Genomic DNA, 26,245 nt, shown 5'->3' with positions numbered 1-26,245 from the left:
CCTCAGCCATGCCATGTACCCCAATTCCTGGGAGACAGTGAGACGAGATGTCCCCACTGCAACGCTTATCGTTGGGATAATCCAGGCTTCTTCGTCCTGGAATGGAACTGGCACGTACGACGCTCCGATAATTCCTTTGGTACTGTGACAAAACGTTATAAGTAATGGTTTAATTGAATAAACGCATTGTAAGGTCAATCCGGTTTCTCCTATGAAAAATCCCTTATCCCTAAGATAAGAAAATTTCAGGTCTTCGAAGGGTTGATTTTTCTGAGGCAGGGGTCCATATAGTCATGCTTCTATAAAGGGTCGAAACCGATTTACACGGACTCTCTGCGTCGTTTGCTTGTTCCCACTTCGAATCGTGTAGTTGACATCAGACTTCCTCTCGACAATCACATAGGAACCTATCCAGGGCTGCGTCAAGTTCTTTGATCTTCCGCGTCACAAAACATTGTTTTTCAGAAGAACTTTATCTCCAACTTCGAATTCCACTTCCCCCGCATTTTTTTACTTTGTCTAGGGTCTCTTTCGCCTCCTGATCAGCGGCACGTAATCTCTCCCGAAGTCCCTGAGCGAAGTCGTCATAACAGTACGTCAAACGTGGCAGCTGTTTAACGGCTCTCGATCTTTCAAAAATCAGCTCAAAAGGCGTCATTTTTGTAGCCGTGTGGGGAGTGGGATTATATGCAAACATCGCATATGGTAGCCACGTATCCCAATCCGTCTTATCCTCTTCAATGAAGCTTCTCAAGAATTCCGCTAGAGTGCGATGTGACTTCTCAACGATGCCATTAGTCTGCGGATGATAAGCCGTTATCTGAATCTTCTTATTTCTCAGAAGTTTACAGATATTTTTGAACATTTCTGCCACGAAATTTGGTCCTTGATTCGTGAGCAACTTCTGTGGTGTACCGTATTCGTAGATTATTTTCTCCGCGAACCCACGTCCGATTGTGTTAGCCTCTTGATTAATTGATTGATTCATTGAAATTTATTAACTGTACATTATGTTGTACAAAGTAAACATGACTAAAGTCATACAGAAAAATACAGAGTAAATAACGGAAAAAAATAAGCATAGAGTTGTTGCAAGTAGCTTAAGCAAACTAGACGCACTCAAACAGTAATAAAATGCAAAAACAAAACAAAAATACAAAATTCATCACATGGGCTCACAATAAAAAGGTGAAAAATTCGGGGTGGTTGCTGAGAAACGCACGCAGGACTATTTGAAAGGGCAGGAAAGAAGGGATATCACGAACGGAAGAGGGGAGCTCGTTCCAAACATAGACGACAGACACGTGAAAAGAGCGACGAAGGGATTCGGTTCTGAAAGGCTTAATGAGCAGCAGATTCACCTCACCCCTTATAAAACGCACACCCCGGTTAGCAACAAACAAATGAGCACGACAATTTGGATCTCCAAACCGCAAGATTTTAAAAGTGAGACAGGCAAGAAAGTATTTCCTGCGAGTCTCACATGTCATCCAGCCCAGTCGTGTGCGATAAGGGGTAACGTGCTCGTCCCTCCTGAGCCCAAAAACGTATCTAACTCCCACGTTGATGAGGCGCTGGATCTTGAGAGAGCTCCTCAGACAGACCTCCATACACAAGACAGCAGTAGTCAACCAGGGGAAACACCAGAGTCTCAATTAGGTGTTTACGCAAAGCAAGAGTAGTGCTAGCTCGGAAGAAGCGCAGATGGTACATCACAGAGTGCACTCTCCGAGTTACACCTGCCACATGATCTCTCCAGGTGAGCTTGCAGTCAAGCACCACTCCTAAGCTACGCACTGAAGTTTCAAATGGAACGAATGAATTACCAATGCTAATAGAAATATCGGGCAAACAGTATATGTGATTAACAAAGTAATGAGAGCCGAAAACAATTGCCTTTGTCTTCGCGACATTCAGCTTCAAGCGATTATGTAAAGCCCAGTCCANGAAATATCGGGCAAAGAGTATATGTCATTAACAAAGTAATGAGAGCCGAAAATAATTGCCTTTGTCTTCGCGACATTCAGCTTCAAGCGATTATGTAAAGCCCAGTCCATAATGCAATTGGCGACAGTTGACATCCTGAGAACAGCCGTGTCAAACTCTTCCCTAGAGAATTGCAAATAAACCTGAAGATCATCCGCATATATTAGGTGCTGAGTATCCAGGGCTAAATTCTTACAGATATCAGTAATGAACAACAGAAACAGCAGAGGACCAAGTACAGATCCCTGCGGCACTCCCTTGTTCAAGGAACGGGAAGAAGACAAACCACGCGGCCCCCCCAGCGTTGCCTGTGAACGATCGCTGAGATATGACCCTATCCAACTGATAGCAGATAGGGAGAAGCCATACCTGAGCAGCTTCTGAAGAATCATCACATGACACACAGAGTCAAAAGCCTTGCTGAAGTCAAAGAGAAGAAGCATCGTCAGTTGTCGTTTGTCAATACCCCTACGTATGTCATCCGTCAGCTTCAGTAGTGCCGTCTGCGTACCATTGTAGGGACGAAAACCAGTTTGGAGTGGATCCAGTATTGAGCACTCAGTAAGGAATCCAAGGATCTGTAAGGAGGCTAGTCTCTCCAAGACCTTGGACAAGAAGCACAGCAGCGCTATTGGCCTGTAGTCATTGGGCGACAGCGGATTTTTTTACCTTACCAAGCGCCACAATAAGGGATTTTTTCCACTCTGGAGGGAAAGAGGAGACAGCGAAGGACTTGTTGAATAGCTTTAGTAGGAACGGTAGTAGTGACGGGACAGCAGCAGTGACCACTGATCGTGGGATTCCATCAGCCCCCTTAGCTTCAGTAGAGAAATGCCAAATAGCTTTCGGAACCTCATCAGCAGTGACAGGTCTGAAAGAGAAACCACCAACAGCAGCACTCCCTGAAGCCTCCATAGAATTCAGAAAATCAGCCACCAAAGGCTCGTTTGAGTCAAAGGACAAATCAGCGAAGTGATCGTTCAGAGCCTCAGGGTCTAGATCAGCACTGAGATTTTCCACATGCACAACTCCAAAGTGCATCAGCTCCTTCCAAACCTGAGCAGGTTCAGACAGCGGTTCCATTCTCCTCTGGAAATACAACTGACGCGCCCCCTCGACTTCTCGGTGAGCCCGATCACGAGCCAGACGATAATCCTCCAGCGCCCTCCTCGAGTGTACACGTTTATACACCCTATAAAGGTGATCTCTCTCAGCTACAAGAGAGTTAACATGCCTCGTAAACCACGGCTTACGCTTAGAAGACTTCCTTACTGTCTTCAAAGGCACCGACTCATCAATAGCGCTGCAGAGATTAGAGCAAAGGGACAAGACCATGCTGTCCAAAGATGACGATCCCTCGAATCCTGACCAGTCACAGAAGACTAGCCAGGAGTTGAGTTTCCAGTCATCCAGCGAAGAAAAGTCCCTGTAGCAGATGTCACTGCTTAGAGGAGGACGTGGCAGAAAGACTCTCGTCACAGCCGCGATCAGATCATGTCCATCAACAAAGGGCGCATCAGTCTTCCAACAAGATAGGAGAGTGTCTTCACAGTCGATCTGGCAGAGATCAAGCCAGGTATCAGATGTGCTAGTGTGATGAGTAGCTCCATGCTCTAGTCGCCTAAGAGAATTATCAGAGCAAATGCTACGCACAAAAACTGCATCCGCATTTGCTGATGAGAGCTGATCGGCATTGAAATCACCGAGAGTGACCTTGGAACTGTACTCCTGCAAGTGCATCTGCAAGGAAGGTATGAAGTCACTGCACTCGACAAACGGAGCATGTGGCGGCCTGTAAACCACCGCAACAAATATTGGAAAGACACCATGGCAGGCAATCTCACAAAACAGATACTCAGGCAGACCAGGTCTCTTTGTCCAGACATGTGAAGAGGAAGCCAGGACCTTAACCCTAAAACAGTTATTGATAAAGAGTGGGACTCCACCACCACGCCTATTACGATCCCGTCTGAAGAGCTTATAACCCTCCAACGAAACAACCATTATCAACAAAAGAGCAAAGTTTAGTCTCGGACATGGCGATAACATGGAACGGGGGACGAGAATCAAGAAAGTGTCTGACCCTCTCAATGTGAGCTCGGAGAGAATTCACATTGAGGTGACACACACGTAACCCATCCAGCTCCAACAGTGATGCAGCCACACTATGTTCAAGATACAAGTGAGATAACGAATGGGAAATCGACATCTGGGAAGAGTTATGAAGAAGTGAAGGAGGTTGAGAATCAGCAGCAGAATAAGATGTAGCAGTAAGGGGGGATAAAGGAAGAGAAAAATTTATTGAGAGCCCAGCAAGAAGTTTTTTAGATCATCCATTGATGCAATACGTATAGCTTGATCTTCTTTTTTCCTTTTCACCAAGACTTCCCCATCCCGGATGAAAGTGGGGAACCCTTTCTTCTTAGCTGCATGCTTCACAGCACGATATCTAAAGATCAGGGGGAAGGAACTCATTGACGTTGATCAGTGATGATTTCAACGGTAGACAAGCGCCAGCAGCTGTCACAAGGTCATCATTCAACGCTGCTGTATGCAATTTACCATGACGAGCCTTGGCAATCATCAGCTCATGAGCCAACGCACCAGATGTCAGTGTCACCAAAAGAGAAGGAGGTCTCGTCCCAGCCCCAGTCCTGCCAGACCCAGATGCACCACTTGTAGCCCGAGCAGTATACCCTGCCAGTGGTTTGGTACGAAGAGGCCGTACATTGACGATGCTGGTGAAGTCGAGAGCAGGAAGCACCATCTTGAGAACAACATACGACAGTCGTTTTCCATCAGCATTGACAGGGATCTCCAATCCAGATATCAAGATGTCAGGTGATGAACGAGCTCTCTCCGCGTTAATCTTTGCAATGGAACAAGCCAGCTCTTTCAGAGACGCTTCAACCGTGCCCACTCTACCCATCACAACCTCTGAGACCCGCTCAGTAACTCCAGTAGTGCCGACATTGTCAATGGCCGTACGCAGCTCACGCTTTTCACTCTCCAAGCTATCAAACCGTTCAGCCAATGCCGCAACTTCCGACTCAACAGACTCAACCCTCTGGACAAGAGCAGACAGCGTGTCAAGTGCTGATCAGGGATGGGAATAGCCTTACTGAATTTCGTCAAAGCATCCTAGAACGTCAGGGTATATTTATTTCCTGCGCCCGTGATAGGTAATGGGCCGACAATTTCCATGGCACACTACTCAAATGCAGTTTCAGGGCTCTCTCCGACAATCATGGGTACTTTCGTGGCTTTTCCCAGCTTGTTGAGTTGACATTCCTCACAGCTTCCCACGTATTTCTCCACATCAGACTTCATCCCTCTCCAGAAGTATTTTTGTTTCAGCTTAGCGTACATTCGTTTTACGCCAGGATGACCAGCAATCGGTGTGTCATGATACTCCCGTAGTATTCCCCAAATTTCATTTTCAGCAGGTGTAATGACCCCGTCGTTGGAGTCCGAGTACACTACTCTCTCCGTCTGTTCCTTTGCGTGCGCTCCAGTTACAACGTTGACTCGACTCAATGCGTCAGCGTTGGTATTTAATTTTCCAGGCTTGTATACCACCTCGAAATCATACTCCTCTAGTTTGATTCGCCAATGTAGGACCGTTGATCCTGGGTCGTTCATGTTAAATATCCACCTCAAAGGCCTGTGATCGGTAATTACGGTCAATCTTCATCCATACAAGTACGGTCGAAAGTGATGAGCATCCCACACAACCAAGGTTCCGGACAATTGTAATGTCAAATTACCGTTACTCTATTACTCAGTCAGTCAAGTAATTCAATGTGAAATTTTTCTATTAATTGGAAAATGAGTAATTCAACGTACTTATAACAGATTACATAAGTAATCAATAACTGAATCGCTCTGAATATCTATTACATTGTCATTGAGTAATCGTCATTAAAAATTCAAAATTATTTCAGTAATTATAAATGAAAATATAGAATTGACCATTATTTTTTCGATCGGTATTTTATATTCAGCCATTTCATATTACTTGCTTGGCAGTTCATATGAAATATGAATTTTTCACTTCCTTGGATAATCGGTAATTGAGATTTAATAATACAAATTTACTTGAGAAATGAGGAATGATTATCGGACAATTTTCGGTTACTGATTCAATCATCAACTCAAATCCAAACTTATCCAATTCAGTCGTTAATCAGTTTTACTAATTATTCTTCTATTATTGATTGTTCAACGATTAATCAAAATGTTGAATTATTCAATTTTTCGAGTAATCATCAATGAAATCTATGAATTATGTAATTACACAGGTGGTAACAAATTATAAATGTTGATTTCTAAGTTACTAAATTCCTGAAAATCGAACCCGGAAATTGGCGAGGAGGAAGGATTTTGCAAAGCGGGGCAGAGGGGGGGAATGTGCATGGACAATTCACAACCAAAGGAGTTTAATCGGTGAGTTTTTTACAAATATCTCGGAAACTAAAGGAGATAGCGAATTTTTACTAAAAAGTTGGGGGGTGGGTGAGGGTTTGTGTTTTGAGAATCCACACTCAAAAAAATTTAGTCGGTGATTTTTTCAAAGATATTTCCGAAACTAAGGGAAATAGCGAATTTTTATTGAAAATTCGGGGCGGAGGGGGGTTGTGAATGCACAATGAAAAAATTGAGTTGGTGAGTTTTTCAAAAATATCTCCTAAACTAGGGGAGATTGCGAATTTTTACTGAAAATTTGGGCCGGCGAGAGGGGCGGAGGATGGGGGTTGTGAATGCACAATCTCCAGGAGATATTTCTGAAAAACTCACCGACTCAATCTTTTTATTGTGCATTCACAACCCCCCCTGCCCACCTCCCAAATTGTCATTAGGAATTCGCTATCTCCCTTATTTTAGAAGATATTTTTGAAAAGCTCACCAAATCAATTCTCTCATTGTGTATTCACAATTCCCCCTGCCCCCCCTCCCTCCCCCAAATTTTCAGTCAAAATGTGCTATCTCCCTTAGTTTAGGAGATATTTCTAAAAAACTCACCGACTCAATCCTTTCATTGTGCATTCACGACCCCCCTCCCCCCGCCGCCCCAAATTGTCAGTAAAAATTCGCTATCTCCCTTAGTTTTGGAGATATCTTTGAAAAACTCACCGCCTCAATCTTTTCATGGTGCATTCTCAACCCCCCCCCTGCCCTCCTTATTTTTCAGTCACAATTCACTATCTCCCTTAGTTTCAGAGATACCTTTGAAAAACTCAACGATTCAATTTTAGGGTTATTTATTCTCAATATTCTCCCCCCCCCCGCCTTGCCAACCCTCACAAATTTTCTATATACAATGCCCCCCTCTCCCCCCATTTTTCCAGTAAATAATATATATGACCCCTGATATAAATTCACCTTTTTCATGCCCCGCACTTAGACCCCCTTATGGAAACCCCTCTACCCATTGTTAAAACCCCCATTCTATAAAATCCCCTCGACTATAAGACCCCCCAGAATATCACTACCTGCATGAATAATCCTGCCTTACATGAAGCCTCCTCTTTGTACAATCCCCCCTCAAACATTAAAAAAAATGGTAATAGTGAAGAATAGGTCCTTCCTATAAAGTACTGATTCTGAGTACACAGACATCTTCATTTTGTTAATACAAACAAATTTTGTTAAGGGTAAAGTTGTCGGAAACGAGTGGTAGAGAAGTTACACAAAGTAATAATTCCAAAAATTGAAATTTTTTTGCATTTTCACAGTTTTCATATATATATCAACACCGCAATGAAACTGGAACAATGTTTTCGTATTTGTGAACGTAAACAAAGGATTATTGAATTTTTGAGAGAACAAGGATGCATTAAGCCACGCGAACTATGCAAGGTGTGTGGTGGTGAGATGTAAACGGATTGGAGTAGAGAACTGTTTAGATGCAAAAAAACAATTTACTTATCAAAACCAAAAATAAAAAGACAATGTGACACTTCTATCAGCGTTTATGATGACTCGATCGTCCAAAATAAAAGAACCAATATTAGAAAAATATTCATACTAATTTTTCTATATATAAAAAACAAAAGAATAACACATGAAACACTCAGCTACGAATCAGGAATGTCAACAAGGACCGTAATATTTTGGCTTAAGAAAATCAACACCAAATTGATGGAATGGGTGAACTTGGAGCGTGGCATGCTGGGTGGGATTGGTGCGGTTGTTGAGATCGATGAGAAGAGGTTGGGGGGGCGGAAATTAAATCGAGGCAGACAGNGGGGGGGGGGGGGGGGGGGGAGGAAATTAAATCGAGGCAGAGAGGTAAGAGGGCAATGGGTGTTTGGGTGTTACGAGAGGGGGACGGGACGAGCAGTTATCGTGCCCATCGCCAATCGTTCCGCCGCGACACTCATCCCTCTAATCGCAGAGTTCATCCAAAGAGGTACAACCGTAGTGAGTGATTGCTGGACCAGCTATTCCCATGTGGGAACTATTGGTTATCGCCACATACGCGTGAACCACCAATATTGCCATGTGAATCCTATAAACGGAGCACACACACAGGGGATCGAACGACTTTGGAGAGACCTTGATGCCAGTATCTCCGAGAACGCTGTCAATGGGAGGTTTCTTGAGGGTAAACTGACTAAATTTATTTTCAATAGATCATTCTCATTGAAAGATAGACTCTGTAATTTCCTACGGATTATTGGCATCAACAACTAGATTCACCAAACTATGCAGTGGGAGTGAGATTTGTGTTTCTTCCGTTTATTGGTTTAGGGGTAAAGTGTCCAACAAAGAAAAGATTTGCGAATGCAGAGTGAATGCTGAATCATAATTAATAATTGCCTATAGAGGGATAGGTGGAGAGTGATTTTTCGAATTCAAATTCTTCGTTATAAATACCCCAGGTGTTAGGATGAGGTTGTGTTTATGTTAGGGTCTTCGTGTGGGAGCCGTAACACTACCACGTCCCAGCCGTGGCTCCTGGGTGACGCTAAGTGTAGTGACTCACATATAGAAGGTTGTAGACAGGATAAATTCGAAATTCCAGCAGTTGGTGAATCGTGTGCCTTCCAAGTAGTTGTGTGACGGTCTGAGTCAAATATTTTTCCGATTTGGAGTCGATTTTAATTCATAGATTAAAAAGAGGGAAAGAAATATCAAGTTTTTCAACGAAAAACAAGCTTTAAGGTAATAGTGAAGAATAGGTCCCTCCTCTAAAGTACTGATTGTGAGTGCACAGACATCTTACCAAAAAAATTTCTAGGTTTTAGAAAATATTTTTTTTTAATAAAGTGTTTTTTGGTGTAACATTGATCGTCGGTTTGACTAATTTTGAACGATTTTTTTCTAAAATTTAAAAATAAATAATTGTAACATCTAATTACAAAATAAATCGATAATCAAAAAATCAAACATTTTGAATAATCATTCGGTGAGCAATTGGGTAATTGAATAACTCTATCTTCGAATAAAAAAATAATTGAATAATCATTTGATATTAATTCACTGAAACATAGTCGGAATAATCGATAAATTCCTCATTCAAATTGATGAATAATGAAAAATTGAATAATTCCTATTCACAATTTTTCATTATTTAGTGATTGATGAATCTCTCATCGTCATTAGTGAATAATGGAAAATTGAATAATATGCTAATTCATATTGATGACTGATGAAGTAGCGAACATTTTTGGGTTTCTGATTACTGGTTACCTAATTAATGGTAATTCGTTTCATTGCAATTGACGATAACTTGGTTATCACTGAATTTTGAATTCCAATTACAGATTAATAAAGTAATCAAGAAATGAAGAATCCCAATTTAAAAATTGACGGTATAATTGTAATTAGTGCTCAAACTATTACAAAAGTAATGATTACTTCCGAACCCTACACACAACGGCCACTAGCTCTCTTTCTATTGTACTCCACCCCTGTTTTGTTGGGTTAAGAGTCCTGCTAGCATGAGAATTGGTAGGTCCTTGCCTATCTCCCCTTGCGACAGGACAGCTCCTATGGCCTTGGCCGATGCATCTGTAGTTAGCAGAAATGGCCTCTTGAAATCTGGATTTTGCAAGAGTGGCGCTGTGATCAGCTTCTCCTTCAAGCTCTTGAAGGCGTTCTTCTCAATGTCTCCTCAGATCCAGGGTACATCCTTTCTGAGCAATTCGGACAAAGGTTTTGAGATTTTCGAAAAATCCTTCAGAAATTTCCGATAATACCCCATCAGACCTAAAAAGGACATAATTTACTTTTCACCCCGAGGTTCCAGAAAATTCGATACTGCCTCTATTTTATTAGGATCTGCCTTGATCCCATCCTTGATATTTATGTGTCCCAAATACACAACTTCTCTCCTCAAGAAATTGCATTTATCAGGTTGAAGTCTCAGGTTGGCTTCCTTCAGGCGCTGCAGAACTTCCCTCAGCCTTTTATTATGCTCCCGTAGATCTGGTCCAAAAATCGCGATGTCATCGAGATAAACAAAACACCGGATTCCCTGAATTCCACCCAAGACGGAATTCATCAGCCTCTGGAACGTTGCAGGCCCGCCCTTAACCCCAAAAGGCAATCTATTGAATTTCTATTGCCCGTAGGGTGTAGAAAAGGCAGTTTCGCATTTAGCCTCTTCTTTAACGGGTATTTGATGAAAACCCGAGGCCAAATCCAGAGTTGAAAAATATTTCGCATTACCCAAACGATCCAGTATATCCGTAATATTGGGTAATGGAAATGAATCACCAACCGTTACCTCGTTCAGACGTCGAAAGTCCACCCCCGCACGAAACTTCAACTTCCCTGAAGCATCCATTTTTTTAGGCACGACGAGTAGAGGTGCATTCCACTGGCTTCTACTCGGACGAAAGTCTCCATTTTGCAGCATTTCTTTGACCTGCCAGTCAACTTCTCCCATCTGCACCACTGATAAGCGATGAGCTCTGACGTTGATTGACGCTATGTCCGGTTTCAGCGGGATCTCATATTCCAGATGACCGGTAACTCCCGGAGAATCTCCAGGCAACTGCATGACTGCAGTAAATTCCTCCAGGAATTTGCAGAAGAGATCCTTTCTCCTCCATGTTCAGATGGTCAATTCTTACATTTTCATGCAGCAATTCGATGCGATTCCCTATCTGGCATTTCTTTGACTTTTTCAACTTCATGATTATTTCCGCCGATGGTAACTCCTCCAGTTCCACTGTCGGTAAATTCATAAAAACGTCATGCTCGTTCGTATTGATTATGCAAACGACCGCTCGACCGTTTACAGCTTTCGTCAGACACTCGCCCATGAAAACCCCTTTCACTCCCATGAAAACTCCCATCAGCTGTTTCTTTCGGACGATCCCTGTATTTACACCACGTGTAGGTACTTGAAGCAATACCTCACTTCTAGTTACGATTTTTGTGGGTTTTCTATCCTCAAACAGATCGAAAGGTCGTCCATTGATGATCAACGCCTTCCCTTGCATTGTTTCCACCTCTAGACTAGGTGAAGACAAAAAATCTTTGCCTAGAATTCCTCCGATGCAAGGAAAAGTCTCAGAAACCACCTGAAACACATGTCCCAGGCATTTGTTCCCAATCCTTAAGTAGAGAACAGCTTCTCCCAGGTCGCGAAGTCCTGATTAGAAATTCCCCTCAGGACTCGATTCCGCGGTAAAATTTTAATATTTTCATTCAGCTTATCTCTCCTCACCAGATATGTCTTGGCTCCAGAATCTGCCAGAAACAGTGTAGGCTCCTTCAATTCGGCTGCTTTGAGCAAAATCTGTGTCTTTATTTCGGCAGATTTCGCTGGTGTTATCATTTAACCTTTTCTCTTATTGAACCTCCTCCCCTTCTCTGAAGGCTTCACCATCATCACCTGATATGCCCCCACAGGCAGTGCTTTATCTGCGTCAGCCTTTTCGCTTTTTTCTTCGAATTGTTAATGGTGCTGCTGCCGTTCAAATTATTTTGTTTAAACGGTGGAGAATTATTCTTGTAATCAGTCGATTCCGCCGGAAATTTTTGCGAACTCGGTATGCCCAGTCGTTTTTTCAGCTTACGGCAATCCGTAGCCTCGTGACCTGCATATCTACAGTATTTAAAAACCGTCCCAACAGCGTTGACGCTGCATCTACCTGACGCAACTGGTAACGTCGACTTAGGCTGCCCTCTGTTGCGACATTCCTTCGAATGATGGCCTGCTTGCCCGCAGGTAAAACAGTTCCCAGTTGACTGTCTACCCAGAGACGTTCGGTTTCCCCCTGTGGAGTTTCTGTTTGTCATCATGAGATCTCCATTTTTTCCCTTGGAACCGTCAGAGATAGTTTTTTCCAGTTCTATGGCACCCGCACAAGCTTCATGGAGAGTTTTGAAATTATGTGCTCGTACTGAAAGCTGCAACTGCCCACGCAGCCATTGCTCGGACATCAGTTATGCTAAAGTCAACATAAGTGTTTCGGAGGCTAACTTTTCCCCCTCAGCGAATTCACCATGCATACTGAGTAAGCCGTTCAAAAAATCTAAAGTGACTTCCTCCGTGCGAGCCACATATTTAGTGATATCTTCGTTTTCTCTTTGCTGCAATTTACTGAACTCGACCTGGACTTTTCGAGACTTTTTGTTTTCCCGAAAGGCGATTCTAATTCAGTTTTCAGTTACTTAAATAACGCAACTGTTCTGTATTTTAGTTGCTTCATGGCAGCGCCTTCAAGTTTACTCCCTAGAATCCCCTCTAGCAGAAGATCTTGAAATTCCGGATATTAATCCCCTAGCGCTTCCTACTGATTTGAAAAAAGAATCCACTTTATCTGGATTTTCTCCAGCAAAATTGCGCACCATCTGAAATGCACCCTTCAAATCAACATGTGCCCTCACGGTTTCTCGATTATTCTGCAAATTTTGTTCTGCCCAAGCCTCCGCCAAAAGGTCTCTGACGTCATTTCTTTCTTTGTCGGCCTCCTCTCGACGAAGCCGCTCGGATTCAAGAAGTCATTTCAATTCCCCCTCTCTAATCTTGTTTCTCATCTCGAGATTCGAAACTTGTTCGTGCAAAGCAGCAATTTTACCTCTGAGACGATCGAGACATCGAGGTGGTCGTTCCTCCCGCGATTGTTGCACTTCGGGTTGAACTATCGCGTGACGATCGCCCCCAGGAGTTTGATTTGGAATGAAACCCCCTGCTCCGAGTGCTCTTGCGCGAAAGAAGACCTTGCTTGGCGTAGAAAATTGCTGTGCAGGTGTACCATCGTTTTCCCCCCTTTCTTCACCCCCTTCTTGAATCACTTCGATGTCATCGAAGGGATTTCCAGGTACATTTTGTACAGGATCCACAGGGCGATAACACAAATTATTCGAAAGAGAATTCAATACTCCCCCCTCATTTCCCTGCGTGCTATTTGCTAGCCCAGCCCCAGGTAACTCGTCCAGTAAATCGTCCTCATACGTTTGGTGAACGTCAAATCGTACCTGTTGCTGATTAACACCGGCTAACATACTTTGATGCAGTGATTGAGTATATCTCCATTGCACGTTAATATTCCTGTTGATATTCTCATCAGAATTAAATAGAGTTCTTCTTACCACCGGTGCCGAAATGGAGTAAGACTCGAAATCACATTCCTCTCGTCGACTGCCATTTGCTCCAATAGTTGATATCTTTGATTATTTATCCCTTGGCGAAAAATGAAATAATCTCACTTGAGTAGCTTCTATCTAAGTACTATCCCTTCCTGCCAGAATAGGTTTCTGCTGCACTAGCCCTTTTGATACGACGACGTGCGTAGTGTAGATTTTCGCTGTACTAGCGCTTTTGATACAATGAACTACTTAGGGTAGGTTTCCGCTGGTATACCACAATGGTAATCTTCTCGCTCCCTCGATGAAAAGGTCCACGAAAAATTTTCGGCTGGTTTACCCTAAAGGTAATCTTCTCGCTCTCTTGATGAAATGGTTGTAACACGTGCTGGCCAGTCTACCCTCAGGTGTTTTCCCAGAAATTATCTCGTTCTCTATCACTATGTGATTAAACAGTGGTTGATCAGGCCTCCGCCTTCCCAAAATTACGCTGCCACCAAATATGTTATGGATCCGAGCAGATGGGTTCAATATAGAGATTAATCACACGCGGGTAGATATTAGAAATAATGTTCTTTATTGGGAATCGGTTTTGAATGATTAATTTACCATTTATTAAATAAATAAGAACTCGGTCTGTTACTGAAGGTATCAGGCGAGTATAAGTACAAAGAAGGTAATTAAAGACTCGTCGAATAACTGGCCTAGAGGCAGCGAATTCAGGGGTTTTTATTCCCCTGTGGAATCGATTGGATCAGGTCATTGTTCTTCGTCGCACACCTACGAGGCATCGGGTGACGTCTCCCGGCGCGCGCGAAGGCCAGTCGTCGGGGCGCAAAGTACTGACGCTACACCCCTGTTATCTACATTCGTCGAATATACGTGGATTTAATCCACGAATATTCAACGTTATTTTATATTTCCTCATTCTCTGTTTTGTTTCGGATATTATGTGCCACTTTCGTGTCCTCATATTATCCGGATCAACAGAGGGATTTCATAATGTTATTTAGGGCGTAATAAATGCATTGGTTACTAAGCCAAGCTTGAATACAGTACATTGAATTGATCTGAAATAAAATAGAAGCAGCTTCGCTACAATGAGTTTTTCGAAAATATCTCCGCAACGAAGGGAGATAGCGAATTTTTACGAAAATTTGAGGGGATCGGAGAGGGAGGGGTGTTCTGCATGGGCAATTGACAACCAAAAAAATTGAGTCGGCGTGTTATATCGTAAGACCTGTGAAGGTTTGAGGCTGCGTTCACATGCTGGCGACAAGCGGTGGCAGCACCTTACGGGCACCGTTTTCGCTAGTATGTGCACCCGCCGACTGCTGCATGTAGGCGACAAATGGTGGCAGCACCTCGCAAGGACCATTTTCGCTGGTGTGTGCGCGCACCGACGGATGCATATGGCGTCAGTTAGCATAAACCGACACTGAAGCCTGTGTGGAGAGCTATCAAAAATCCAAAATTTTCCGAGTCATTTTGACTTAAAACCTAATAAAACCAACAAAATCAACAACTCAAAATAACTAATAACAAATTTAGTACACTAGTGAGCAGTAATTCAAAGCAAAGTAGCTAAGAATTTACAACAAAACAAACGAACAATCAACGGCACGAAACCCCCACGTGGCACCGAAGCCACGCTCCCAAGGACGCAATCAATAAATTGCGCCAAATAACCCACAAATTAGCCTGCGTAATTAAAATTTTAGTGTAGGTTCGATATCTGTATGTGTGGACGCGTGCTAGCTGTTGTCTTGAACCGTTGAACGACCAAAAAATACATTCTGTTGTATGTATGTGTGTCAACCTACGTGTGACACCGCCATTCGCAGTGAATCCTCCAACTTGGTGTACTGATAATAAATCTGGGTTTTTTATGCCGAAGGCTTTTTCCCACAAAACTGTGTTTTTTCTTTTTTTTATATATAATTTAATGCAGCTATCATACCACCTAGGGTATAATAGACTTCAACGTCATTTCATGGTGCCTCCTGTGAGGTTGGAACTCACGACCCCTGGTTTACAACTGCGAGTGACCCGTGCATCCAAATACTTTAAATAAACAAAACGTTCTAAAAACTCTCAAGCATTCTTTGACGAATCATCACGTCAAGCAACACGTATCGTCATCCATCAACCGTCACTCCCGTTCCATAAAGCATCACCGTCCAGCAGGTCTCCGCATCGTTAAATAGTACAAAAGATAAATCTGCTACATTTATCTTACTTGCATTCAATTGTTCAATTTTGCTCAGTTTGTTGTTATTTTCCCATTCATTCATATAATTTCATCTTTGTATTCCTGTCGTGTGAGTAGACAAGTTTGTTCGCGCGCATGCGGCAGCGAGCGTATCTGTGGAATTCACAGCGTTAACACGCGCTAAATTGAATTCCTTATTTGTTGATAACATCTTCCCTTTTCAAACGGCTTACTTTTAGTGCAATTTAACGAAATTTAATTAGGTTTTAGTTCATTATTTGATACATTTTAACGGAACATAATTGCTTTTTCTGAGTTAATTAGTAAATTCAATTATCATAAAATAGTTATTTCATCTTTTCAAGTATTTTATTAATTTCTATAAAGTTACGTCAGTTCCATTAATTTAAAATACAAGCCTTTTTATAAGAAATTCAGAAATTTCAAACTTTAAAAAATTGAACTTTCTCAAGAAGCGAGGAAACGCGTTGCGTACCTTCAACAAAGATTGAATTCTTTTACCATTCAATTAGAAAAATTAGAATAATACCTAGAAGGCCTAAATGTTGATTCCACAAATGCTAAAATGCGTCTGGACAGTTTGTCAACAATTTATGAAAATTCCTGGAAGTACAACGTAGAGTTAACCTCACTTCAACACGAGAATCCTCAAGTAGACGTTTTTTTGGATGTTGAGGCTCGATATTTCGAGGTGGCTAGTACAGTTACAAAATTGCAACGAGTCGAGCCACTTCTAAGTTCTACTTTGAACCCTAGCAACATCACGATAACCGTACGGCAAGACCTACCAAAACTCCCTAAAATTCGAATCCCTGTCATTTTATATCGCTTCGACTCGGTTGAGTATATTGCAAATCCCTGTATTCGATGGTAAGTGTGACAATCGGGCAACATACAAGAACAAATTCATTGCTCTTATTCATTCTCGAACTGACATCAGTGACGCAGTGAAGTGCAGTCAACTCTTCGACTCTCTCACTGGCCAAGCTCTGGCGAAAGTCGACTAATTCTATCCTAGTGACAAGGATTATTCAAAGGCTTGACAAACTCTTTTGGATTTTTATGATCACAAACGAATTGTGGCCGTAGAACATCTAAATGCCATTCTCGATTTTCCTCAATCCACCAAAGCGTCTGTTGACGACTTATCGACACTTTTGGACAAGGCTCGTCAACATCTTCATATTCTGGAGGGTCTTGGTGCTCGATCTGGTGACGATTTCGTTGATCGTATCATCGAGCGCTGTCTTCCCCCAGTAATCAGAAGATGGCAAGATAAACTTGAGATGGATGAACTTCCAAAGTTGGAAGACCTTCTCAGGTTCATCCAAACTGCTTCTTCAAGCAGCAAGCTTTGGAATACTCATCCACACCTAGTCGTAATCACAATCCGAAAAACAGAACAAGATCGTCCACAGTTGATTCTTCTTCTTCTCAATCCACCTCTTTGGAATGTCCGAACTGCAAGGAAGCTCATCGTCTTTTTAAATGTCCGGCATTCAACGAACTTAGTGTTCAAGATCGCTGGAATCTTGTAAGGAAAATCAAGGCCTGTCAGAATTGTCTTTGAGTTCATCAATTCCCTTGAAAAAGCGATAAGCGCTGTAAAAAATGTAGCCGCAACCACCACACACTGTTGCACAATGAGAAAGGCTCTCAACCATCCAAATCCAAGGATGCAACATCTTCCACATGCAATAGTGGTCGACAATGGCTAGTACGTCAATCATACACGACTGGCGCCTTCCCATCAGATTCTCAATTGATGACCACAGCAGTTGTCGAGGTTCGAAACAATCGAAGTAATTTTGTCATGGCACGTCTACTATTAGATTCTTGTTCTACAGTAAACTTAATCACAGAACGATTCGCCAAGTCACTTCAATTATCCACAACTACTTGTTCTGTTATCATTGGAGCAGTTGACGGTCTATGCACTGTTTCGAAAAACTATGTTCAATTAGTTCTTCATTCAAATTACAATAACTTCAAACAACAGCTAAATTTTTTGCTAGTACCAAACATTGCCGATGCAGTGCCGAATGATACGTTTCCTCGAAATCAATTCAACGTCCCTAAGAATCTTCAACTCGCTGATTCTCAGTTTCATCTACCAAGGTCAACCGACCTTTTGTTAGCTTCTAACAGCACGTCGGTTCTGTCCATTGGTCAGATTAAACTCTTCCATAAAGATTCTGCCATTGTCTTACAGAAGACTCGTTTAGGTTGGATCGTCGCCGGAGGGTCTGAGATGCTGACTCCTTCAACAACCACTTCTTGCAATGTCGTCAAATTGGACGAACTTATTGAGTGTTTCTGGTACATCCAAGATTTTGATTATGAACCCGTTCGATCTCGTGATGAAATTTCTTGTGAACAACATTATGTTACACATACCAAACGTGATGTTACTGGAAGATACATAGTTCGACTTCAATTCAGAGATTCCAAATTCAATCTAGGTGAATTTCGTAGACAACCCCTCAAACGCTTTTCCTCCTTAGACCGAAAACTTTCATCGAATCCTCCACTGAAATCTGAGTACATCAGAGTGATGGTGGAGTATATTTCTCTTGATCAAATGACTCTTTGTAATGAAACTGAAGGTGGGTATTTTCTTCCTCACCATGCCGTAATCAAGGATTCCAGTGAAACCACCAAGGTTCGTGTACTGTTTTGACGCCTCGGCCAAAACCTCTACGGGCATTTCGCTCAACGACACCCTCCTGGTTGGTCCCACTAACCAAAACACCATATTCGAACAAGTTTTTCGATTTCGCACTCATCGCTATGTCATCACGGCGGACATTGAAAAAATGTATCGTCAAATCCTGGTTCATCCAGATGATCGACAGTTCCAAAAGGTTTTATGGCCCTATCAGGGCAATCTTCGAATATTCCAACTCAACACTGTGACTTTTGGTATAGCCGCTGCTCCATTTCTAGCAGTTCGTATCATCCAACAACTTGCTAGTGATGAAGCACACGATTTCCCACGTGCCAGTAAATTTCTTCTTCATTACTTTTATGTCGATGATCTCTGATGCCGATTCTTTCGATGAACTCTTGACTATCCGTGATGAGATGATTGTTTATTATCACGCGGTGGTTTTGTCATTCGTCAATGGTCGTCTAATCAACGTTAAGCTTTGAACACCACCGATAAAAGATTCTTCCAGTTAGACTGTTTGATCAAGAATGATCCAGTCCAGAAAACCTTGGGAATCATATGGGATGCCCAAAATGATCTGTTGCGGTATACCTTGAGTCAGGTTGATCCTAATATCGCTGTAACAAAACGCAAACTCCTTTCTGAATTGTCGAAAATCTTTGATCCTTTAGGATTACTAGGTCCTGTAACTTTATTCGCTAAAGTCTTAATTCAAGACTGCTGGAAGGCTAAGGTCACTTGGGATGAGTCTCTTCCTCAGGATGGGCACACCAAATGCACATCGTTAGCCCTTCAATTATCAAGGTTACAATAAATCTAATTTTCTCGACAAATTCTGATCCCTAATCCTTCTCGAAGCAAAATCCATGGATTTTGTGATGCCTCCATTCATGGATACGGGGCTTGTCTGTATATCAAATCCAGCAATTCACTAGGTGATGTGTCAATCAAACTGGTCTGCAGTAAATCTCGAGTAGCACCCTTGAGCGGTCGTACCATTCCTCGATTGGAACTCTGCGCAGCCACCATCCTCAAAAGGTTATATCTCGAAACTAAGGATCAGTTGGACTTCTCCATTGATCAGGTTTATTTGTGGTCTGATTCCACTATCGTTCTTTGCTGGCTCAAGAAAGCTCCTCATCTTAAGAACTTTCGAATCAAACAGGGTTGCAGATGTTCAAGTTTTAGGAAACCAAGTTAGCTGGAGACACGTCCGGTCTGTGGACAACCCAGCTGACGCAGTGTCTCGAGGACAACTTCCATCCGACTTCGTCAAAAATTCTTTCTGGACTTCAGATCCTAGATGGTTAGTTCTCGACCAATACCAATGGCCGCAGTCGATCGAACCTTCGGTCACTCAAGTGCCTGGGCTAAAAAAGAGCATGTGCCTACTCACTAACGTTTCATGTGAATCTATTTACACTCGTTTCTCGAACTTCGAACGATTTGTAAGAGTTGTTGCTTACATCCTGGGTTGGAAAAATCCACAAGCTCCTCGGAATCGTCCACTCTCTGTTGACGAAATCCACGAAGCCGAACATCGCATCTTCATGATGGTTCAGCGTGAACAATTTTCCATCGAACTCCGAAAGCTTTCGACCAATCAATCTTCAGAGGGTTCAGTCTGTTCATGTTTGAGGGGAACTCCCTTTGATCAATTACATCCATTCGTGGATGACAAGGGAATCCTCCGTGTGGGTGGACGTCTAAAACGGTCGAAACTTTCCTATAATCAAAAACATCCCATTTTGTTGCCCAGTAAACATCCTGTTACGGATATGATCATTGGAAAGGTTCATCATTCAAATCTCCATGCAGAGATCCAAAGCACTCTCCACGCCATTCGAACCAAATTCTAGATCTTAAACGGCAAGGATCAAATTAGGAAACTTGTTCGTCAATGTGTTGAATGCATCGGACAGAAACCAAAGTTGGTTCATGCTCAGATGGCTGATTTGCCTAGAGCTAGAGTTAACGAAGCACCAGCTTTCTCTCGAACAGGTGTGGATTTCTTTGGACCAATTCTCATCAAGGAGAAGAAAGATCGCAACCGATCCTTCCTCAAAACCTACGGTTGTGTGTTCGTTTGCATGGTTTCAAAGGCCGTACATATCGAGCTTGCCACTGACCTTTCCACAGAAGGTTTTTTTTTCAGCTTTTCGAAGGTTTGTCAGTCGCAGAGGGGTTCCTGAACATATCTACTCTGACAATGGTACAAATTTCGTTGGAGAGAACAGTGAACTCAGAGAACTTTATGATCTCATTTCCACCCCTGACTTCAAAGAGATAGTAGGAAACTACATTTTGTCCAGGCGCATCGAGTGGCACTTTAATCCGCCACTGTTTCCCCATTTCGGAGGGATTTGGGAAGCGGCTGTAAAGAGTTCCAAACATCACTTAAAACGCGTTTTAAAGGATCACAAGCTCACTTATGAGCAACTTAACACCCTTCTCATCGAAATCGAAGCGATCTTGAATTCGCGACCTTTATGTACTCTTTCAACCGATCCCAATGATTCCTTACCAATAACTCCAGCTCACCTGTTGATAGGTAGACCATTCAACGCGCTGCCCGAAAAATCGTTTCTTTCAGTTTCAGATAATCGATTGTCTACATACAATTTCATCACCAAGGCCAAACAAGATTTCTGGAAGGTGACCGGCCAATCGATCACGGCCTTTTTATCACAATCAAAATACTCACGGCAAAAATATCACAAACCAAAATATCATGAACCAAAAATATCACAATCAAAAATATCACGAACAAAAAGATCACAGCCAAATGATCACAAACAAAAATATCACAGTCCAAATGATCATAAATAATCCTTTAAGCCTCCTCGTTGTATAAAAATTGAATTCTAATTCCAATGGGTCTTTCTCCTCACATATCAATCAGATAACTCAGGAAATACCTATTATTTCCATGAAAACTCAAGTTGGTGAGCGAGATATTGATTGTTGGGTTGTTATTGTTTACTCTTGGTTGCCTTTCTTCCTTTCTGACCTTCATTCTTCTGCGTTCCATTCGTTTGTGATATTGTTGTTTGTGGTGTTTCAGCTGTGATATTCTTATCGGTGATATTTTTGCTTGTGATATTTTTGTTTGTAATATTTTTGTTTGTGATATTTTTGTTTGTGATATTTTTGTTTGTGATATTTTTGACGTGATTTTTTTGTCGTGATATTTTTGTCCGTGATAAAAAGTACTATAACCTTCTGGAATAAGTGGCACAAGGAATATCTCCACGAATTACAGACTCGTCATAAGTAGCAGGACTCCACTGCTGAACTCAAGATGGGTTCAGTAGTCCTCCTCATGAATGATCTTGTCACCTGTGCACGATGGCCACTGGGAGTGATCGTCGAAGTCTTCCCTGGGAGTGACGGCATCGTTCGAGTTCCATCAGTTAAGACTGCTGGTGGCATCTATAAACGCAACATCACTCGCCTATATCTCTTGCCTGTAACTCAGTTGTGGTCTAGCGTACCAAGGATTGTAAAAAATACGAATTCATTTAAACCTGCTCTATAACATTCGATTGTAATAACATTTCGCAGTTTTCGCCGGGAGTATGTTACATCATAACACCTGTAAAGGTTTGAGGCTGCGTTCACATGCTAGCGACAAGCGGTGGCATCATCTCACAAGCACCATTTTCACTGGTGTGTGCGCGCGCCGACGGATGCACATGGGGTCAGTTAGTAAAAACCGACACTGAAGCGTGTGTGGAGAGCTTACAAAAATCCAAAATTTACCGAGTCATCTTGACTTAAAATCTAACAAAACCAACAAAATCAATAACTTAAAATAATTAATAACAAATCTAGTGCACTAGTGAACAGTAATTCAAAGCAAAGTGGCTAAGAATTTACAACAAAACAAACGAACAATCAACGGCACGAAATCACACGGTTTTATGTCCCCACGTGGCACGTTCCCAAGGACGCAATGAATAAATTGCGCCAAACAACCCCCAAATTAGCCTGCGTAATTAAAGTTTTAGTGTAGGTTGGATATCTGTATGTGTGGACGTGTGCTAGCCGTTGTCTTGAACCGTTAAACGACCAAAAAATACATTCTGTTGTATGTATGTGTGTGAACCCACGTGTGACACCGCCATTCGCAGTGAATCTTCCAACTTAGTATATTAATAATAAATCTGGGTTTTCTATGCCGAAAGGCTTTTTCCCACAAAACTGTGTTCTTTCTTTTTTTTTTTTAATTTAATGCAGCTATCATACCACCTAGGATATGATAGCCTTTAACGTCATTTCACCGCGAGTTTTTTCAAGAATATCTCTAAAACTAAAGAAGATAGCGAATTTTTACCAAAATTTGTTTAATTTCAGAATTGCAAATTAGTCAATTATCTTCTATGCAAGGTAGTACGATTTTTTCTATATCAAAAGAATCGGCAATTAAACTATAATATTACCAAAATCGAATATAAATGGCCATCCCTGCTTAGTAGTCTCATTAAAAATCAAAATTTTCAGGGGATATCAATTTGATATCATATATCATAGTCATTTGAAGTGTTTCCAATATCCGGTTCATCATATTGCGACGAAAGGATTCGTATTTACCTCGATTGGACGTGTGGGGAGAAAAGCTATAATTAAGTCCGGATGATACTCGCATACGCCGACTCTCCGTGATTTCGGTTCTGAATGATCCCAAAAGTACGAATGTGAGAAAGAGTATGAGAATTTTCGGCTCAACCCACGACGACCAGAGGATCATCAGGCGATGCAGAGGAATATCACCAGCCCTGGGGAACGAGTTATAACACCCTGAGCCACTGAAATCCCCGTCACACCACATGTTCCGATAGCCACGTTCAAGTATTCCCTGCTTATCACAACACCAATTAGCTGGACGGCTTGTATTTTCCGCTGGCTCTTAATACATCATTAGGGCGCAGCACGTTACAGACCTACCCAACCTAACCCAGTACACACACAATACACGAGACTCATCCACGAGGAGCTTCGCATCTCCGGAAAGACGTCATACACCACCTGACCCTCGAGTTGTACACCTGAGATAAATAGACGGCGCCACCGCACAGCAGGTGGCCGGCGAAATATGTAAATGAGACCGGGATTAGCTAATCGTCAAATTCATTGCCAGGGCAATGAATCCATGTCAGGGCGCGTGAGAAATGAAGAGAGACAGCATGAGAAAGAAAGGGCAATTCCCACTTCTGCCCTTCTCACATCACCTCCATCTCTACCGTCAGACGTTGTACATCGTTTAATTTCTAAAACGTGTGTGGGTCTAATTATTCGTCAGAAATTCAACGTATGGAACTCTACGGGGCATTTGGAAGAAAAAGGCTATCTGGGCGAAGCTGCAGCGATACTCTATCGAATTATCCAGGCAGATTCAGAGGCTAATATCAGATGAAATCCAGGCGGAATATCCAGGCGAATTATCCAGGCGGAATTCAACAGGCGAGCACGTGGCGAGTTGCTCCAGTACACGACATCGAGATTCAGGGCGAATATTTAGCGTGAATGTGCACATGTACTTGAGTGATAACTGGTGCGACGTCATTCCTCGCGAATAAAAGGGCATTTTAGGCGCTTGTGGGGGGCTCCTATCAGCTTCTCTGATAGGAGAAATATTCTTGCCACAAAAAATTATCGACGAACATCTTGATAAACGCGTGGCGCATTCGAGTCGGTGAATTTACGGAGCGATATTAATTTATTTCGGGCGAACAAGGCGCTGTTGCTGAAAACAACATTAGGGAAAGTTGACTGGCATTATTTAGGGATTTTTATGCGATATTTATAATTGGAAATTTATCGTTTTGTTATCTTGTTAGTTCTACGGTTGTTCTCCGGAGGAGTGAGTAAGAGAAAAATATATCTCGGCTAGAGTCGCGGATAAGAGGCACTGTGAAAGCCCACGCTGTGCCGTCGGGCCTGCGCATCGTTCATTTACCATCGAGTAAATAATTAAATTGATAACCGAGCATCTCTCTCATTTTTCCGGATAGCAATTTGACGAGTAAAGTAGATTCATTATATTTTTGGTTTGTTTAGAATCGGGCTGACCGGAATCCTCCGGAATATTGTTATTATCATTTTCTTAGGTTTTGATTCTCATCTCCTTTATTATTTTTCGTATTGATCAAAAGCATATTTTGTTTGTATTTTCATTTTCCTCGATATTTTTCACATTGAACAAACGTATTATTTTATTTTTGATTATCATTATTTTGGGTCGACCCGCATCTATCGAATTTATTTCGTTTTCTCAAGTCATTCCATATCGAATTTATAGAATATAGAAATTTCTTGTTAATCGAAAATCTCTATCTCTCGTTATTTCTACTGAACTTATTCCCTCTCACTAGAAAAGAAGTATTTCAGTCAATTTAAGTACGAGCACACCGGACAACAAAAGGGTAACGGTGTGCACTGCGTGCGTCAGGAAGGCGAAGAGTTCTCAGGAAAGTATTTAATCTAATTTTTTTTTCTTTGGGATTCATTCCTCCGGACTCAGAGTACGCATTCACATCATTTGTCTATTGAATCTCTAATATTCTTTAGGGAGTTGAGAGATAATTGAAAGGTTATTTCGTTCTTGGGGGATTTCAATGGTATTACGGAGAAATATTTTGCACATCATCACAATCGAACAGCACCACTTTACAAGCTTTAGCTTATCGAGTCACCAGAGACTCCACTCATTTGTCAAAAATAACAGTGAATAATAATTGAACGAGGTCATTAATCTCCGGATTTTACCTCGTTACAAATGGAAAACCTGTCTTGGCAATCTTTAGCGTTAAAATTCATCAGAGACTCCAATAATTATTCGGCAATTAATTAATATAAACAGAGACGAGGGATCGCAGTTTCTTGGTTTTGCCTCGTCACAAATAGGCGAGATATTTCAATATTTTGAAAGATAGTGTTTTGAGTAATATTTAGAAAAATTGATAAAACTAAATATAGACGAGAAGTATTAATATTCGAAATTTGCCTCGTCACAATATACAGGGTGTTTCAGAAGTACATGTACATCTGAACACCCTAGGATCAGGGGGTGATTCTGAGCAGAAAAGTCCTCTTGCACTTTTTGATCAGACTCATCCCTAAAAAGTTATTGGCAATTAAGGGTGGGCCAATGGGGAGTGATTTTGAAGCGGGCGCACATCCATGTGATATGCAGCATATGTGTGTGTGCCCGCCCCACCATTCTATGAGACAAAAGAGCGCAACGGTATTGCTCTCTCTCTCTCTCTCTCTCTCTCTCTNCCCTCTCTCTCTCTCTCCCTCTCTCTCTCTCTCTCTCTCTCTCTCTCTCTCTCTCTCTGTTTGCAGGAATGATGACGAGGGGAGAACGAATGGAGAACGTAATTCCCCCTCCACATGCAATGGAAGGACGATCAACCGATCGTCTTTACATTGGTTACAGCGTCGAGTGGCGCGGGGAACGCGCGTCTCGGTTGAAAATTCATCCCTCGCCCTCGAATTATAGCTAAGGAATGAAACTTGTGTCATTTATTGAGTATTAAATGCTCAATTCAATGACATGAGTTTCATCCTTTAGCGCCTTTTGGGGTCGGAGGGGTGAATTTTAGAAAGTGCGAAGAGATTGAAAAAGAAATTTTTTTTTCAATTCAAAAATTAATTCCTCCGACCCTAACTGCGACTATGGGATGAGATTTATGCCAACGTGTTGAACATTTAATACTCAATGAGTGACACAAATTTCATCCCTTAGTGCCAAATAGGGAGGGAGGAGTGAATTTTTGAAAGAGCGAAGAGATTGAAAAAAACAT

At 42.0% G+C, this 26,245-nt stretch overlaps 1 protein-coding gene across 1 annotated transcript; it reads right to left on the bottom strand.

Annotated features, from left to right (window-relative positions):
- Positions 1-1,551: 1,551 nt before the first annotated feature.
- Positions 1,552-3,990, bottom strand: LOC107042034. The gene is made up of 3 exons (XM_015262904.1): positions 2,656-3,990; positions 2,356-2,591; positions 1,552-1,831 (listed from the first exon to the last, which is right to left on the bottom strand). Exons 1-3 carry the CDS (start codon positions 3,988-3,990, stop codon positions 1,552-1,554), a joined length of 1,851 nt encoding a protein of 616 aa, XP_015118390.1.
- Between the last annotated feature and the right edge of the window lie 22,255 nt (positions 3,991-26,245).

The sequence above is a fragment of the Diachasma alloeum genome, unplaced genomic scaffold (genome assembly GCF_001412515.2).
Source record: "Diachasma alloeum isolate Michigan unplaced genomic scaffold, Dall2.0 Dall_scaffold_00405, whole genome shotgun sequence".
NCBI classification, from domain to species: domain Eukaryota; kingdom Metazoa; phylum Arthropoda; class Insecta; order Hymenoptera; family Braconidae; genus Diachasma; species Diachasma alloeum.
This window is presented reverse-complemented; position numbering and strand designations above follow the sequence as displayed.

What these genes read in the sequence shown, in the direction of transcription:
- LOC107042034 (XM_015262904.1), bottom strand. Translation starts at nt 3,990, where the DNA reads ATGGTTGTTTCGTTGGAGGGTTATAAGCTCTTCAGACGGGATCGTAAT. An exon ending in TTATTGTGGCGCTTGGTAAG is followed by an intron (nt 2,592 to 2,655) that starts GTAAAAAAATCC and finishes TTCTTGTCCAAG; the next exon opens with GTCTTGGAGAGACTAGCCTC. An exon ending in ATTCTTCAGAAGCTGCTCAG is followed by an intron (nt 1,832 to 2,355) that starts GTATGGCTTCTC and finishes TATTTCTATTAG; the next exon opens with CATTGGTAATTCATTCGTTC.